This window comes from Geospiza fortis, unplaced genomic scaffold (assembly GCF_000277835.1).
Source record: "Geospiza fortis unplaced genomic scaffold, GeoFor_1.0 scaffold794, whole genome shotgun sequence".
Taxonomy (NCBI): domain Eukaryota; kingdom Metazoa; phylum Chordata; class Aves; order Passeriformes; family Thraupidae; genus Geospiza; species Geospiza fortis.
In genome coordinates this window covers 223,887-241,284 of record NW_005054601.1, presented here as the reverse complement: position 1 = coordinate 241,284, position 17,398 = coordinate 223,887, and the positions used below count along the sequence as shown (strand labels likewise).

At 40.0% G+C, this 17,398-nt stretch overlaps 1 protein-coding gene across 1 annotated transcript in view; it reads right to left on the bottom strand.

The window, feature by feature from the left end:
- The window catches only part of MCC (MCC regulator of WNT signaling pathway), a 137,720-nt gene that overhangs the window by 10,038 nt on the left and 110,284 nt on the right, over positions 1 to 17,398 (bottom strand). Inside the window, exons 13-15 of the mRNA XM_005430115.2 lie at positions 11,689 to 11,923; positions 5,650 to 5,856; positions 4,599 to 4,696 (exon numbers count right to left, since the gene is read on the bottom strand). Of these exons, the coding sequence (XP_005430172.1) occupies positions 4,599 to 4,696; positions 5,650 to 5,856; positions 11,689 to 11,923 (540 nt within the window). The remainder of the gene's footprint in view (positions 1 to 4,598; positions 4,697 to 5,649; positions 5,857 to 11,688; positions 11,924 to 17,398) is intronic.

The following is a 17,398-nucleotide window of genomic DNA, read 5'->3' as shown; positions in this document are numbered from 1 at the left end:
TTAGTGGGACTCTCCAGAGGGATTTCCAGAGACAGGCCATGCCTTCTGAAACCCCCTGGAAGCCAAGGGGAAACCACAGCAGGATACTGCACAGTCACAAAAAAGAGACATCTCTGAAATGTGCGATGACTGCAAGCCATACTAGTGTCTGGCTTTCGAATGCCTCAGGGTTGGTTACCTCCTCATTTAATTGATGTGGTAATTGGAGAGCAGAAATAAGCAAACACTGACAGAGAGCAGCCGAAGATGCATCAGTAGGTCCAGAACACAAACCTCTGTCTCTCTCCCCCTACTTTTACCCACTGCATGTTTGTCCTGGGTCAAAGAAAAGTCTAAAGAGTAATTTTAAATATAAATGGTTATGATATGTTTTAGCCATTTCTGTTTCCATTTCTGAGACAGCCTTACCATGCTCAGCATAGGCCTGAATTTCAACGATGAAATTTACTGACTGCTGCTATCATGAAACTAAGGTCAGCCCTTGAAAATAGGCAAGGTTAACATGCCATCACATGGAGTTCACGGAAATTTAAAATAAAGGAAGGTGGTTTGATTTCTCTATAGCTGACATCATGTCAGGAAGTAGTCACTGCCATGCCCTGGCCCAGTGTTCTACTGAAATGTTTGCTCTCTGAAAAGAAGTCTGGCACGAAACAGTTGCAGTCTTCAGTCAGGGATAAGGACGTAAGAGTTCAACAAACATTGTACTGTCCCAACAGACACCAGGAAATTATGGCAATAGGATGCGTTTTTCATGTCTTACTAGAAATACCTGCAGCTTCCACTCCAGAGAGGTGGGATCACAGCTCTGTGCAAAATGCACCTTTTATTAACAGAAGAAGAGCTCTTTGCCAGTCTACTGATAACTACTCATTTCTCTCTCCACAGTGACTTCACAATTAGTAGCATCACCACTATCTCTTAGTTTAGAAGTCATCAGGCATGGTAAATATAAAGATCCTTTGCAGTATTGCCAGATGGAAAGTCACCCTTTTGTGAGGGAGATGCTGAAACATGTCTAGACTGACACGATTAATGTAATCCTCCACAGCCATCAAGGATCACAATTTTGTGCCAAATGATGATGCAGCTGAAGTCTAAACAGTCAGTCTAGTTACAAAGTGTTTTGCCTGTCACGGTCCTTGCCCAGTACTGCTAGATCCTTCCTGGCCAAGCATTTTAATGATTTATAAATGATTCTCTAATGTATGAATAAAATACAATCCTACACAGACAGAAAAGCTATCACAGCTGAAAATACAAGCAAAGACCACAGGAGGACCTCACAGGAGGAAGAAGTTTCAGTCTTGCCAGCTTGGCCACTTTTCACAGAATGAAAGTAGAAGACAGTAACTTCTAGTAGAAGAAAATATCTGTTCTATCATCATTATCATCAGCATTCTAAAGCAGAATAGAATTCTTACTGCCTCCCTCCTGCCACCTCCAATGCATTTACCTGCATTAAAGCATAAGCTGGTATGTGTCTACTGAGTTACAAGCTCATACAAGTCATGTACAGTGCTCCCTGCCCTGCCCCAGCAGAAGAGACCAAACCAGCAAGAAAGAGAACTCATCTAAGGTCTTCCCTCAGAGACTGCGATTTTGGGGTATTCAACCAGATCTTGTCTTATAAAACTGGCCTCTGGCACAATCATCAAGGTGTCAGCACCAGACCATGAGGCTGCTGAAAACACATTTCTACCCTCTCAAGAGTAAGGTATTTCCTGCCAAGAAGCTTGTTTATGAATGTGTCAGACTCAAGAAAGAAGAGGCTTTGTGCCCATTAAAGCACTTCATCATTCCATTAAGAAAAGAGAGAGGGAAACCCAAAACTTAAAGACCCTGGCAGAAAGTGTTTACGTTTGACTGGAATAGGATATGTCTGAATTAGTGAGCTTAGCCTGCAACATCAGAAATTGGTGTAAGAGATGTAGCTTTAACAGCATAGGACTTAAAGATAATTTACATTTCTCCCAGTTAGCATAGTGACCATGTAAAAGACAAGTGAATTCTGTAAAAAGACAGTAACAGGGGTTTTAATGCTGAGCATTACTACAGGAAATCCTGAGTTGTTCTAGAACAAATACATTATTACACAATAGATGAAGAACTGCTTCTGCCTTGAGTTTCTGCTGATGGGCACTACTCATCAGTGAAGTTTCACAACACACTACTGAATTTCAGATTTACAAAAATATCCACATCTGCAGACAGAAGCCAGCCTGGCTCTGGGGATGAGATCGTTCTGCTGCATGGCCATTTGCAGACAATGAGCAAATAAATGCTTCCAAACTACACCAAAACCCAAACCATAACTACATCCTGCTGTTTTATTTGCATTTCACTCTGTTTCAATTAACTGAGAAGAACCTGACAATTTAACAGCAACAGAAGGACAGAATGGGAAAGCAGCAGATGGGAGAGCAACCAGAGCTTTAGTCTCTGTAATGATGGGATAAGGAGGGAACAGGAAGCAGGGCTGCTGATTGATATCACATGCTCTGATAAATAGACTCAAGAACCAATGGATTTCTGTCCCTATCCTTGCAACTGTTGTCCCCTCAACCAGTGTCTACTGCCTGGAGAAACAACAGGGAGGACCAATTGCTGGACGTATGCACCAATTGTAACCAGTCCTGAAACAGTCCTGAGTGCTGGCATTTAAATACTGCCTCTGGACCACCTAGCATGATATGCACTTGTTTCACATTTTCCCCCACCTCCACCCTTCAGCAAACACAGCTACTGGGACTAATACCTTAAATTTTGTATTCCGGTCCTACTTCCTTGGCAAGGTGAGGAGGATGCACTCGCAGAGGAGAAAGGACTTTGTTAAGTTTTAGAATTCTTTTGTGGATTTGTGATAGTCTAAATATCACTGTGATATTTGAGGACCCATTTGTCCAGAACAGCAGTTAGGGATTTCTGGTACTTTTTAGCATAGCTGTGGCTAAACAGGTTGCAGTAAGGTTTCTCCATGTGCTAGACAGACCTTCAACTGACTTGCAGAGACAAGACTTCAGGGTAAGTAGGGCTAAGCATTCAGCCTGATCTGGCTGGCACACTGATTAGGGAGAAAAATACCCTGTCCACACAGCTTGCAGGAACTGTGCTTGAGCCCCACTTGCAGCAGCAATCACATTTAGTACAGCTGTATTTCCATTACACAGAGAGCCTTCACAATTTATGTACAGTTTAATCCGATTATTTTTCTTCTCCATTTCTGCCTGACAAACTGTACTTGTGAGGCTCTTGGCTGGAAATCCATGCTAATCAACTTAAGGCCTAGTAGATAAAGCAAAGTTGTTTTCTCTGTGTTGTCAGCAAACCACATTTCATGACTATACTCAAACCTCTGTTAACTAAGGTCATTGGCATCTTCTGAAAATCCAGGAGCAAATAACAAGAGCCGGAAGAGCAGCAGCTTGAGTGAAGGCAGAAAATGCTGGTGGAGCAGGTCACAGCATGAGCAATGTGGGGGATACAGGGGAGGCCAATGGCTCTCTGCAATGTTTATGTGAATTACTTTGCTGATGGGTTTTATCCACCCACACACAAATGACAGTTTTGATTATTTTACCCACAGAATTTTGTTCCCTGCATCATGCAAACTAAGTACTCAGCAACTGCCAGACTACTAAGCAAATGGTAGGAGATGTATTGATTCTGCAGTGGTAATGATCTTACATTTTCGCATAATGCCTTTCAGGCTTAAGTGTCCCTAGGCACAGCACATGTTGCACCTATGAAAAAAAGCACCTCAGGAATGAAACACCACAGCTGTCTGAAAGGACATTCCACTTCTTAGCAGCATTTTGGACAGGTTCTAAATAAAAACCAGATTAGGTACAGATAGCCATTTCTTGGTAATGGTGGAACAAGTATTGGAACTATTATTGAAACTATGAATTTCTTTGTCATTAAGTTTACCACATAGCTGGTGAAGGAAAAACTGCTGCACAAACAAATATCTAGCTAATGTATAACTGCACTGAAAGCTTAGGCTTAAAACCTGGTTGTTGTTAAAAGCTGTTTGTCAAGACATCAATTTTCTCTCCCATTGGAAAGCTAATGCCTCACACAATGTCATTTGTAATTGAACAGTGGCTCCACTTACATACTCAGGAGGCAAATGGAGCATCTGAGTCATCAAAATGCCTGCAGTTCCCACTCCTGTAACTCCTACCCAAATTCTAACCTGCGGCCAACCGTCTTAACCAAAGATCACACTTCAAATCCTGTCTTTACTAAGCATTTTCTTAACACACAAAAGAAATGTGCATGTCACTGTTTTATGTCTCATAGTCTTGCCTGATAGTGGTCATTACTGCCATTTTGAGGGTTCCTTTTATTTCAAAAATTCAACTGAATTCTGGAGAACCTCAAGGAGAATAGAGTTGAGCACCACGTGAAAGGAGCTAAAGAACAACAGCGGGAGAGAGGGGAAAATTAGAAGGACTTCGATAGTTCTCCTTCTCACAGGACAAATCTGTGATCACTCTTCAAAACACTTGAGAGTTAGAGTGAAGGCTCAGAAATAAACCTTTCCCTGGACCTACAGAACAAGTCCTGACCCTGGTCAGGGAAGCTGTGCTTACCTCCTGAGTGCATTTGTCAGCTCAGCAGTCAGTTCACTCTCATTGTATGGTCTCAGCTCAGCAAGGGTTAGCGGTGTTGCAGTGCCATCACTACAGTCCTGACAAAGGAGGAAAAGCCACCTGATTAGAAATTACTGACCATCTTAATGGGAAAATTCTGAAAGCCTCTTAGTTCACAGCTACTTTTATAAAGGAGGTGAAACAGACAACACAATGCTACAGCAACAATTCTTCAATACCAAGAAATGGACTAAACAGATTAATACTTCACAAATGCCTCTAAATGTTTTTTAAAACACCACAGCTCACCGACTTGCAGAATTCTGCTACTGTGTGCAAAACTGCCACTGCCTTCTTTATATTTCTTTTGACACCAGATATGAAACAAAGAGGCACTAGGATCAAGAAATTCAGATGATGTATTGCCAGGAATAAGGAAGTTAGATGTTATGTCTTGGTTTTTGTTTTTAAGCACATTATTGATATTTTCTGGGGCCACAGCACTAAAAATAAGACGAAGTTTTCCTACGTATTTATTTCTTAATGCAAATTATTACTGCAAATGTAGAAATCTGTTTATTCTGCATTATTTTGCATTAAGGGGGAAAGAGTCTTCATTCTCAAATTATTACAATCTGACTTGGAGAAAGCGATTGTCATTACAATGCTCTAAATGCTGCACAGAAATGAGCACTAATGTTTTCATATTTTGCGTTTGTGGGAGGATGGCATTTTGCTTAGACTCCCTTCCAGTGTTTCCAGTGAGTGGCAACAGGCAAAACACATGCTCAACCACAGCAACTTGGATGTCTGGCAAGACTGGCCTTGTGGTAGTCCTCAAAACACCCTTATTTTATCCCATGCCTAACACCAATTCTTCAAAGTCCTCAAGTCACAGCATGGAAGGAACCATCTCACAACTGGGGAAGAGAGGAAAGATGTGCATATAGACAAAATAAGAGCATGATTAACATGCTAAAGACTGCAGTAGGGACGGGAAAGGTTTAATTAATCATGTTTACAACTTTGGAAACGTAGCTTGACTCCTGACCTTGCCCAGTTTGTCTCTGCTTCCACTGCTGGTTGAGCTGAGAGACCTCATTCTCTGCTCTTTTTGTTCTTCCACTTCAGACTTCAAGTGTTCAATATGGACAAGGTAGGCCTGCTCCTGGGCCTCTCGAGTGCTCAGCTTCAATTCCAAAGCCTTCTTCTCCTTCTCCAGCAGGTAAAGCTGTGCCTTGAGCTCTGCCATCTCTTCCTGTTGAAGAAACACTGTATTATTGCATGCTGCTTCATGGGACTAGGTACCTAATGAAAGATGAGGTTAAACAAGATTTTCATCCACTCTTATAACCTAAGTACTCTTTTCATTGAGAAAACTATCAACATCCAGATGACTTTTTATAATCACATTGCATAATTGTCAAAGACCTGTATATCTTCAGTCTGAGTATGATGACCCCTGCCACACCTTTATCATCTTCAGGAATAAGCTCAGAAGCAAAATTAGAATTAGACTATCAGAGATCTGAGAGAATTGCCACAGCTGCTGAAATTTCTCTGGTTCTACTTTGTCCTTCAGAGACCATTGTCTTAAAAGCAGAAGTGTATGACTTTCAAACATCTCCCTAAAAGCAAGATTTCAGTTTTTTATTAATATCCAAGAATTAATCTCATTACAGTGGAAGGGGTTTGAGAGACCAGGACCTATTCCTGCCTTGTAATACCATGTGGTAAAATGAGCTATGTCAAAAAGAGCAACTGAGTATGGCACCATCAGATGTCCATTTACAGTTTCCCTCCCCTAGGTGACCAGAATCCCAAGTATACACAACTTGAGTTTGACAGAAAAATGCACTAATTTATTTTCTTCCCTATATATAATCTACAAAGGATGGACAGAGGTACTTGATAGAAAGAAGCTCAATTCCAAGAGCTCCTTCTTGCTTCTGACAGGGCTGTCACCTATTGTAACATCATGTCTGCTGCCTGGGGACAGACCCCTGTTTTAACATCTGTCTGACAGTGGCTGCACAGAAGTTTAAGAGCAGGGCGTGAGTGCAATGACTCTTCTTTAAGACATGCTCCAAAACTCCTGTGAAAAGCAAATGATGAGTTATTCCTGAACCAGAAGGCTCTCTGTGATTAACACCTTCAGAAATGTTTCTTGTACAAAATGCCTAGTTATTTTCTATACCCAGAAAAACCCAATATCCACAAAACCTTTAAAGAGATAGTACTAATACATAATTTACATTGTGTGCTCAAAACCACCACTAAACAAGCAAAAGACTGCCAAAACAAACAAACAAACAAAAAAAGCTCCCAAAAAACAAAACCCAGCCCAGAGTCATATTTTCACTGTTCAGCTTGCCTTGCCCTAGGTCACTTAATGGGTGAATACTAAGTTCATGCAGACATTTTCTGCACTACATTTCTCTTGTTCACTGTGCAAACACCTCTGCAAGACAGAAATTTCTTGTTGTGTGGCCAGCCTAGGAACAAGTCACTATTTGTTTAAAGCAACAGCAAACAAACAAACAAAACCAACACAAAAAACCCCTAATCACAAAAATAACAGAGGTATCTTGCTTTATTGTTCAAAAATAATGCTGTGTATATTTTAGCCATTATTAACAAAGATTATACAAAACCAAATCTTTACACATATTTAGAGAAACTTTTTATGTTGAAAGGAATCCAAATTCCTACAAAAATTAGCTGTCTGGATTAAGACTAAGCACTGTACACAGGTGTATCAAGAGTTACAAGCATCACTGGCTTATTCAGAACCACGCAAAACCAAAATACCTATCTTAAAAACTCTGAGGGGCTTGGAAAGGTTTGTATGAGCTTTAAAGTCACTGATTTACTCATCAGCTTGTTTGTGAACTGAAGGTTAGAAGCACAACCAGTTTCATTCAATGTGGTTTACACAAATTTAGTTGTTAGGCAAACTTACCATTAATTGCCTCTGTCAACAGCAAAAAATGTAAATAATACTTATAAATAATTATGGGGAAATTTTGTTATTAGAGTTGAACTGGATGGTCTGATATACTCAAGTGTATGCATTTAACTTCTTAAGCTTCTACTTCTAAAGCCATTAATCTACTTAGCATTCTTAGTGAAGGCTAAGAAGTAATTTGAACAGAGTATTTTGACACTTGTATGAATAAAAGATACTTTCAGCTGTCTGTATGGGATGGTCATGACAAGATCTTTCCTGGCTAGAGGATGAAGCCAGGCAAATTCAGCCCAGAAATAAGGGACATTTATTTCCTAAAATAAAAACGTGAATTAATCCACAACAACAACCAATGTGTGGAACAGGTTTTTCTTAGCATGCAAAGATTTAACTTCTTTTATTTTTATAAATATTATTTCTTTATTTTATCCAAGCTCAAAATAAATTTGAGGATCAATGTTTAACTCCTTTGTTTATGAAGACAGTAAGCTTAGATCATCACATATGAATTCAGCAGTTTGCATCCCAGAAGACATATCACGCACCTCCCATATGTTACTTTTCTCATGTCAAAACAATGTGACTTGGAAGAAAAGAAGCAAAAACAAAGCAGGGGAAAAGTTTAAAAGCTTGTGTGTCAGCCAGCGTTTTACAGAGGCTCACAGAGAAGGAATAGGAGGGAATGGAAAGGCTGAAGATGGTTATCAATTCGAACTGCAGTTGAGGATTGTGGTATGGACCCATGCAATGTGTGAGGCAGAGAAGCAGCAGCCATTTTGGGAAAATTCAAGTAGTTCAGGTTTACTTAGAGAGTCAATATGCAGCAATTTTTTCCATGAAAATATTTTCTAAAGACTGCATCTAAATTAATTGAAAAGAGAGTGCCACCTTCGTATATTTACTACTTCCCTTTTCTTCCAGCTACAGATTGCTGTGAAGCAATTTTGCAGTTTAACACACCTGCATCTTCAGAGTGTGAGCACGAGTGGCATTCACTAAATGAAACCCTGAAGGAGGAGGTAGCAAGTGTCCCTGTTCTAGGAGATTTGCAGAAGACTTATGACAATCCATGCAAATTTGCAAGCTTCAGGTATCAAATCCAGCAGTTATTCTAAGACAAAGTAATTTAATATTGAGGGATATAGTGTACTTACAGTCATACATAATCCTGGTTTTGGGCAAAAACTTGAATGAAAATTAAAATCTTCTGATTCAAAATAATCAGAAACACCACAGAATTCTCAAAATCAAAATTTGTATTCGATTTGCTCATGTAGGACTCTAATGTGGTAAGAAGTTTTTGAAGTCACAAAAAGTCATGGAGAACCACAGTAAACAAGGTGGGATGCACCAACCTTCAGAGTTAAAACAAACATCACAGCAGATAAATGTCATCTGTCTCTAGTTATCTGTATTTCACTATACAAATCTGTAAGAGCACGAATGGTTGTAACAAAGGTGGCCAATAGAATACTTAACATTTTCCACCAAAGACTGTAGTCTCAATGCACATCATGAGCAACATTATCAACACCTGTACACAAAAGAGGAAAAAATATCAGTGTAGAAAGCTGAGACTTCTTATCTAGATTAAGTCCTTTGAAATGCAGAAAGGCTGTAAACCAAGAATTATTTACACCCATCAGAAGTAATCTCCTTGCTAACTGGGGCATGACAACAACTGACCTCAAAGCAAGACTACTCAATGATGACAAACCGTGAACGAGAATGTATTTGAAACATGGTTAATTATTGCTTGAAGCAAAGAACTGAATTTTATAGGAGTACCGGCAGACCACTATGTCTTACGCTCTAGATTAGCAAAAAAATAATAATAAAACAGGGCAGCAGAGAAACAACCCTCAAACTGCCTTTCTAATTAATAATGAAGAACTACTGTTGTAAATGTAGTTCAAACTGATGAGGTGATCAGCTTTTACTGGAAATCAGAAATGGAAGGTGCCAAAAGATGTGCCAGAGATTCCAACACAGAACCAAGTTTTGGGAAGACAGTAGGAGATTTTAAGATCCAGCAATGCTGGGAAATCATCGAGTAGTTTGGTCCAGCTGTATCACCCTTGCTAAGGATGTAGAAGGGAGAGAACAAATTAAAAACGTTAAACAATGAAGTTTTCTGCCATCCATCTGCTTCAAGTTAAATAAAATACTGTAAGGAAACCTAAATTCTCTGTTTGTTTCAGAAGGAGGCAGATGTATAAGCTGTTCTGTGTAAGATACACGTTTCAAATAATTGATACAAAAAATATACTCAGAAAGCCAAAATGAGACCTGACCTTAGGTTCAACTCTCTTTTACCCTGACAAAGAGATGAGGAGGCGTAATGCAGACCCCAGCAACAACCATGGAAGCTGATAGGTAACACATTGACAAATCACAGGTTTTCACAATTGAGTTTTCACAATGTCTCTTTCAGAAACATAAGGTTTTCTTGAAGTTCTGAATTTCAAAGTACAAGAAATTACAATGATTAACAGTACTGTCAGTTTGTACTCTGTACTGCAAAGGGCTGAAGGTAAGTTCACACACCTATGCAAAATGTGTGTCTATTCTGTATGCATTCCACACAACCCAATCAATAAGAAAATGTTCCTCCAGAAGCAATTCCTGCAGTGAAAACCCAGTGTGCCAGGTCCAGCCATATGGATGCTGTGTGTCAAAAACAAGTCAGATGACTGTTTTGTGAACAAAAGAATTACCAGCACACAAAAGTGAACCAGAAATTATGATATGCAACTGCTGGTGTTCCTGACAGTCAGGGAAGGCAAGGCCCCTACCTCACAAGGGATACAGCTCCACAGTTTGCCCTAACCTTTAAATTAAAATAAAACTAGGAAAATAAAGTAAGTTAAAATTGAAAAATAGAGGTAAGAATGGTGTACTAGACATTTCAAGGAAGACCTAGATGCAAAAAAGGAAAAGAAAGTGTGGTATCTGAAATACACATCTGATTATGTACCAGCATCTTACAGTACATCTTGCATGCTTTAGTTGTGGGGAATATTTTGCTGTTGGTCACAATGTATTCAAACAAGTAACATAATTTTACATCTCCCAACCTCTAGCAAGCAGTCTTTTCTGAACTGTGAATAATGAAGGCATTATTGCAAAACTGTGTCTGTCGTCATGGAAAAGCAGCATCACTGAGAACATAATTATCATCACCAGGCTACCACTTAGCCAGAAGCAGCACATCTGAACAAAAATCTATAACTTTAGAAGCTCATGAAACTATTAGGATTTTCTGTCCCACTCAATACCATCACCTGACATGTCAGCAATTAATTAGCTGGCTAAATTAGCACTTGCTAAAATACAGAAGTTAAACTGAATCAAAACCAGACAAATTCTGAATTCAGACATACACTTGTATTGCCTTTGTTATGTTCCTATGTTTTAGTTCACCTCTCAAAATCAATACAGAACACAGACTTAAAATGATGTAAGCTCTACACCTGGTCAGTAAAGATCAGCTTTTCTAGATCACATATTAGGAGCTGGACATATAAACCACGGTTTTCTCCAAAACTCTCTGTTGAGTTACACAGCCTACCCTTTGCTCAGGCTCTGAACTGAGCTACAGATTGCAACACAGTGCCTAGAAGAGCTCAGGACTTGTGACCAACTGCCAGAGAGCATTAGGGATGACATCTGACAGACCATTACTCCTCCCACACCAATATTAAAAGCAGCTGAATTTGTTCTGCTTCAGTTCACAAATATTCATGATGCACATAGCTAGCTCATAAGTAATGAACTATCTCTTGGGAAGTGCTGAATCATGTTTTTTTGTCATCCTTGAGCAATTCAGCTGCCATATCTCTCAGAAAGAGAGCATCTGGTTTGTCAAGAAGAGCATTCCAAGTTTAGAGACACAGATGAAGTCCTCCTAATTCAGAACACACATAGCTCATCACTGTTAATGCGCTGCCTTCTGTCACTCTGACTACTGGATTTTTGCTGTCCAGATATGTGTTTCAACAAAGTTACCCTTTATTACCCAGTGACCACTATCAAAGCCTCCCATATGTGTGACTGAGCATGTTTTGTGACACAGAGGCATTACCAGCAGAGCAGCTCCCCTCTCGGTTATGAATAAAATACCTTCATTGCCATGAGTTCCTGCATCAAGACTGCATTTTCCAGGTCCAGCCTCTGGTTGTCTCCACGTGGCTTAACATCGTAACTAAGGGGATCAATGTGGATGCTTTCCAACTCCAGCATTGTAAGCTTCACTGCTGCCCTGTCATTTTTCAGCTGCTGGATATAATCCTTCAGCCGCTGCTCATCTTCCTTTGTAAACTCTGTGTCACAACTGCTTGCTGTTGAGCTGGTAGTACTGGAAAGAGAAAGAATGGCATTACAAAAAAAATACGTTTGAAACAAATCTTAATTTTTACATCAAACACACTCCCAACTACTTCATCAACACATTTGAGTCTTAAACCCTCACAGAAAGGACACAGATGTAGCATGGACACTGCAACGTGAGGTGACAAATTCAGAAAAAAATGAATTCCCTAAGCTGCACAAGAAAATTGAATCATGTGACAACTTCTCTGCAAAGCCAGACATTTACTGATGTCTAACTGAATTACTTAATCTGAAATGGTGTCTTATGAAAAAAAGTGGTGGATTTTTTTTATTCAAAAAGAAAAAAAAAGCTGTTTAAGACTTAGTAGTAACAGCACAGCAAGCTGCTCAGACACTGTCTTCATCATCTTTGAGAACAAGCATCTGCTAAAAAAATAGAATGAACCCAGACTTCATCTGTCTCTGCTGATGACCATACCAGTTATCACCTCAGATATTTTAATGGATACTTTTAGGAATCAACCTAATGAAAAATCCACGGGCAGATGCCAGGAGAACTTTCAGCTCATGTGAAGGTGTACTCCTCAGCATTCCTTCAGGGCTAGAGTGATTTAAAACTAACCAATGGAGTAACAGGAATTCTAATAAAAAGTCATCATGAAAGACTTGGTGTATCTTCTGAACAAATGAGGGCCCATTACTCTGCCCTGTAAGTGTTTACACAGAGATTGCAGAAAGGGGTAATAATGTCATTAGAGCAATGGGGGCTGAGTGCTGCCTACCCACCTCCATGCATGCCAGTGCTGCAGGGGGCCCAGACTGACACAGCTGTAGCATTCCAGGGCTGAATATGGTTGCAATAACACTAAAAGGAAAATAAAATGCTATGTTGTTTCTATAGCCTCACTCAAAGCTCCCTGCTGTCTCCTGAGGTCCCGTAATCAGCTGCCGGGTAAGGGATAAGTCATCCATTAACTGTGCCTGTCTGGAATGCTAGATGATCTCAGTTATCAGCAGGGGAATAAATCACTTTCTGTATCAAATTGCACTGCTGTTAAACATTTTTGTACTAAGAAATAAAGTTCCACCCGCTAGATGGTGTGAGAGCCAGGATGATGTCCTGAAATATTATGCATGTGCAAAGGGGAAGCCTATCAAGATAGGCTTGATTTTTCTCTTTCTTTTGCTTCTACTTCAGCTAAAGCTACACTGATTTTAAAGTGCTTCAAATAATTGCCCATCTTCCCACAAATTCCAAGCACAGCCTTGGAGAAGATAGGGAATCGGCAGGTCTAACAAGATTTCTCAAAATCCTTTCCCCTCATGATAAATTGTATTACCGCTCTTTACTACAGTTCTATGTTAATTTCACATTATTCTCTCCTTTCCTGAGGGTACCTGCCATAGTCAACACAACTGTAAAATGGCCTCTGCTTTTGTTTTCATCCATTTCCTCCTCCAGTGGGGCTTAAGAACACTAAGTACCCAGATATACAGAAGCCTTTTCAGGCTGAAACAAATTTTTGTTCATACTATTCCTTGATTAGAAAATTATGAAACACTTACTAAATCCTGCTTTACTGAGCCTAAAGGCATCTTGATGAATTAGATATATTAAAAAAATGAGGACAGACAATGTGAAAAGTACTTTATTCTGTACTGAAGTCATGTTGTAAGTTTCTTCCTCAGCACCCAAAAACTGCAATTGCAGAGCTTTTCTGGATTAAATGTAAAACAGCTGTTGTTGGAGGAAGGATAGCTTTAAAAGTCTTGGGGCACAAAGGCCTCATCTCAGTTTTTGCTTGAAAAGGAAAGATAACCCAGCCCTCCTGCTGCAAATGAAACCTGAGCAAAAAAATGCTGATTATTGTTACATTGAGCTGGACCTCATACTCCATGCATATTCACAGATTTTGGCCCTTGAAGACCCACAACTATGCACATATATGTTAGGGGAACGGAGTCCAAACTGAGGAAGGCAGTCTGGGCTGTTGCCAGTGATACTCAGGCTGCCTTTACTTCAGTCCTGGCTGCCTGCCTGCCTGTCTGCAGCTGAGTTGGCTCCTCTGGTGAATTGCTAGCAAGCTGCTCTTCTTCTTCTAGAGTGTTTTTTTTTTTGGGTTTCTTTTTTTTTCTTTTTTTCAGAAGTTGGAGAGAGCTCAGCAAGGAACTTGTGTCTCAGCCAGCACACAAGGGGACAAGAACCTTCAGCCTCCCCCTGCATTCAGCAGCACATCCCCACCCAAAAGACTGGAAGCAGCTGGGGTAGAAGTGACAGAAACAGCACTGCAGTGTTTCTGATCTCCCCAGCAACTCTGCCAGGGTGTGCTGCCCCAAAAACCCCACCAAACAGCTCTCCACAGCCACAGTGCTGGTCCACTACTGCTCCCTTCAAAGGGATGACAGCTGGTGAGCACTTCATCCTGAATTTCTTGTATTGCCCTCCCTTCTGAACAGCAATTAGGATGAAGGAAAACATTTACAGTATAATGCATCCATCCAAAAACCACAGGAAACTCTTGCAAAAGATGTGCAGTTTCTTATTTCTCAAGTGTTTAGGTAAGCACAGAGAAAGGATCATTGTTTCATCACAGCTGGAGGGAATACAACATCAATCTGCCCATTCTCATGGATGCTGTATGAGAACAAGAAATATTCTTCACACTTGTTTCATTCCTTGAGTCTTTTATGATGATGTCATGCCTGGGTGATGTCGAACTAATTTCCATACACAATTTTTGGAAAATATATGGGCAAGTACAGTGTAATGTCAGTCTTATTTGCTAGCATGAGTGTATATGTATAAAATTCAGTGGATGGACATAGAAGAGGCTTTCAGCACTGCTTCTCTGTGAGTAGTTTCTGTACACTACAAAAATTTATCCATAAAACCCTACACGAGTGTCATTTTATCTGTTAAAATTCAAGTCAATAAATTAATATAATTGCAATTAAGCAATGGTGTGGATAATACAGTTGGTAGAACTGAGATTAACACTGTCACAACTGAATACACAAACTTGCTTGAATACCTGCACACAACCTAATACTTTAAAGAATGCAGTTGATCCACAGTGCACGTAGAACAAACACCTTATTTCGAGCTGAGCATTGTGGTTTGAGATCTGGGACAGCACAATGCCAGTTTCTCTTCCTGAGAAACTGAAAAGTACCCCAATCAGGCAAAGGACAAACAACAGCTAATACCAGAGCCTTTGGTAAACTGCCCTGCTTCCTTCTGAGACTGCTTCAATCCAGCAACAAAGTGTTATGCAGATAACACTGAGATATCTATTTAGACATTTCCAAATAACTTATTTGCACACCTCAGCCAAGATAATCTTGTCTGTCACCAACTTATCTGAAACCTGAGATGGTTTTGACGACAGATATATTCCTACCACTGACTGAGTTCAGATATTTTGTGACACTGCACAATACTGAAAAGAATTGCCTTTTCCTGTAAGGGACCCAATCTGCCTCCCGTGAACCCAGATGTAAGGCTGGGCTTACTAGCACAGAAGAGAATAAAATACACCATTTTCAGACAGTGTTACAAGTGGGCTTCTTCCCTTTTGTTGCCTTCCAAAGGTGCAATCAGTCAAACCTTGCTGGCAGAATATGTTCTATACTTAGCTTCTGTCCATTTAAAATAATTATGACTTCCAACTACATTGCAAACCGATTTCTATTTTCAAAAACTGAATTGGCAACATTATTGTGGTGCTGCTGCCAGTCAAATGAATTTAGATGCTCTTTCATTGCCTTTCATTTATTTTCATTTCAGTTGTTCCCTTTTATATTGTTTAACCACTCATCACTAGTGGCTCACCAAGCAATCTCAGTAACGTGTTCAGTGATTTGATTCAGAATCTCATCTGAAATTTCAAAGCCCAAGATGGGTCAACAATTCTACTGTAAATCCATATTCTACAGGATTTCAAAACAACAGGGAGAATTAGTCATTTGTCACAAGTCTCAACAAAGGATAGTTTTCATCATCCTACTACCACTTCATTCATTTAGTTTCAAAGGGAAAAGGCAGCAATATGTATCTGCAACTAAAAGCCTGCAACACTGCAACATCGAAGGCAAGAAAAATCTGTTTTGCAGATTCAAAGTATGCTTCAACTGAATACTGTAAAAATATTTTCACAGTGGTCCCCAGGTGGGGGGTGGTTCACATAGAACTCAAGAGAGGTGAGAGGAGATGACCTTAAATTGTGCTAGAGGAGGTTCAGATTAGATACTTGTAAAAAATTTTCACTGACAGAATGATCAGGCATGGAATAAATTGCCCATAGAGGCCGTGGAGTCACCACCCCTGGAAGTGTTCAAGATCTATCTGGATGTGGCACTTGGGAATAAGGTTTAGGGGTGGTTATGGTGGTGCTGGGGTGATGGTTGGACTGGATGACCTTGAAGGTATCTTCCAAACTTGATTTCTGTGGTTCTGTGACACAAACATTAAAAAGTGTGTGCCTTTTGAACCAAGACAGATTTTCCATGAATGGGGTAGCACTGTTTCTGGAAGTTGAAGAGGAGACTTCTCTCTTTTGAGATGGGGTAGAAAAAATCTGAAAACACCTCTAACCACGTGTCACTTGAATGCAACAGAAGGAAAGAAGAGAAGACTTATATTTCCTGGAGAAGCTGAAGTTTCAAAATATTTTCACTGATATGTATGCTTAGGCAAAGATAAACTACTTTGGGCATGGGGGAGGGGAGAGGGACAACAATCTGTAAGTAACAATCAGATCGGGGTGCCACAAATTCCTGACTTGCTGTGTGCCCTCTGAGTGAGTGACAACAGCTTTTATCTCCTATGTTCCACATCTATAAAAAGAAATTGTAGAAGTTACCTCATTCAGCACAATATGTTGCTCCACACCAGAAAAAAAATACTACAATGACAATAATGGCTCAAGCTAAAACACCTCTTTCATATAAGAACACTAAATTTGCATTTTCACATACATGACATAGCTTATCCTGATGAAATTTTAAATCCTATGCCACTTAAAATATACTCTGCTGAAACCTTATCTACTGAGCCAACACCTCACATGGACACACACACAGGTCCAGCTGACCACCAATGAACACAGACATAAACACAGACTCTTATCCTCCCAAAAATTCCGCTAAAGCAAGCAAGAGCTGTAGAGATTACATTCCCACCAAACACTTTCAGTGCAAGTCTAGGAAAGCAAACACTGAAACAGGAACAATTCCCCTCCCCTCCAGTTCCCCATCAATACTGGAAACTGCCTGAACTGTTTCCAAGAAAAAAAAATTACTATACCTTGACTATATGCCACATATCTCACAAGGAACAAAAACACTGAGGAAAAACTGAGAATTACCCTTTCAAACAATAGAATGGGAAACGAGCTTGGCTTAGGTAAAGGTGTTACTACATGTAAACACAGACAACAGGTTTGCATACAGGTGTAGATATGGCCCAAGACAGGGCAAGCCAAGTGCTTGAAACAGCTTC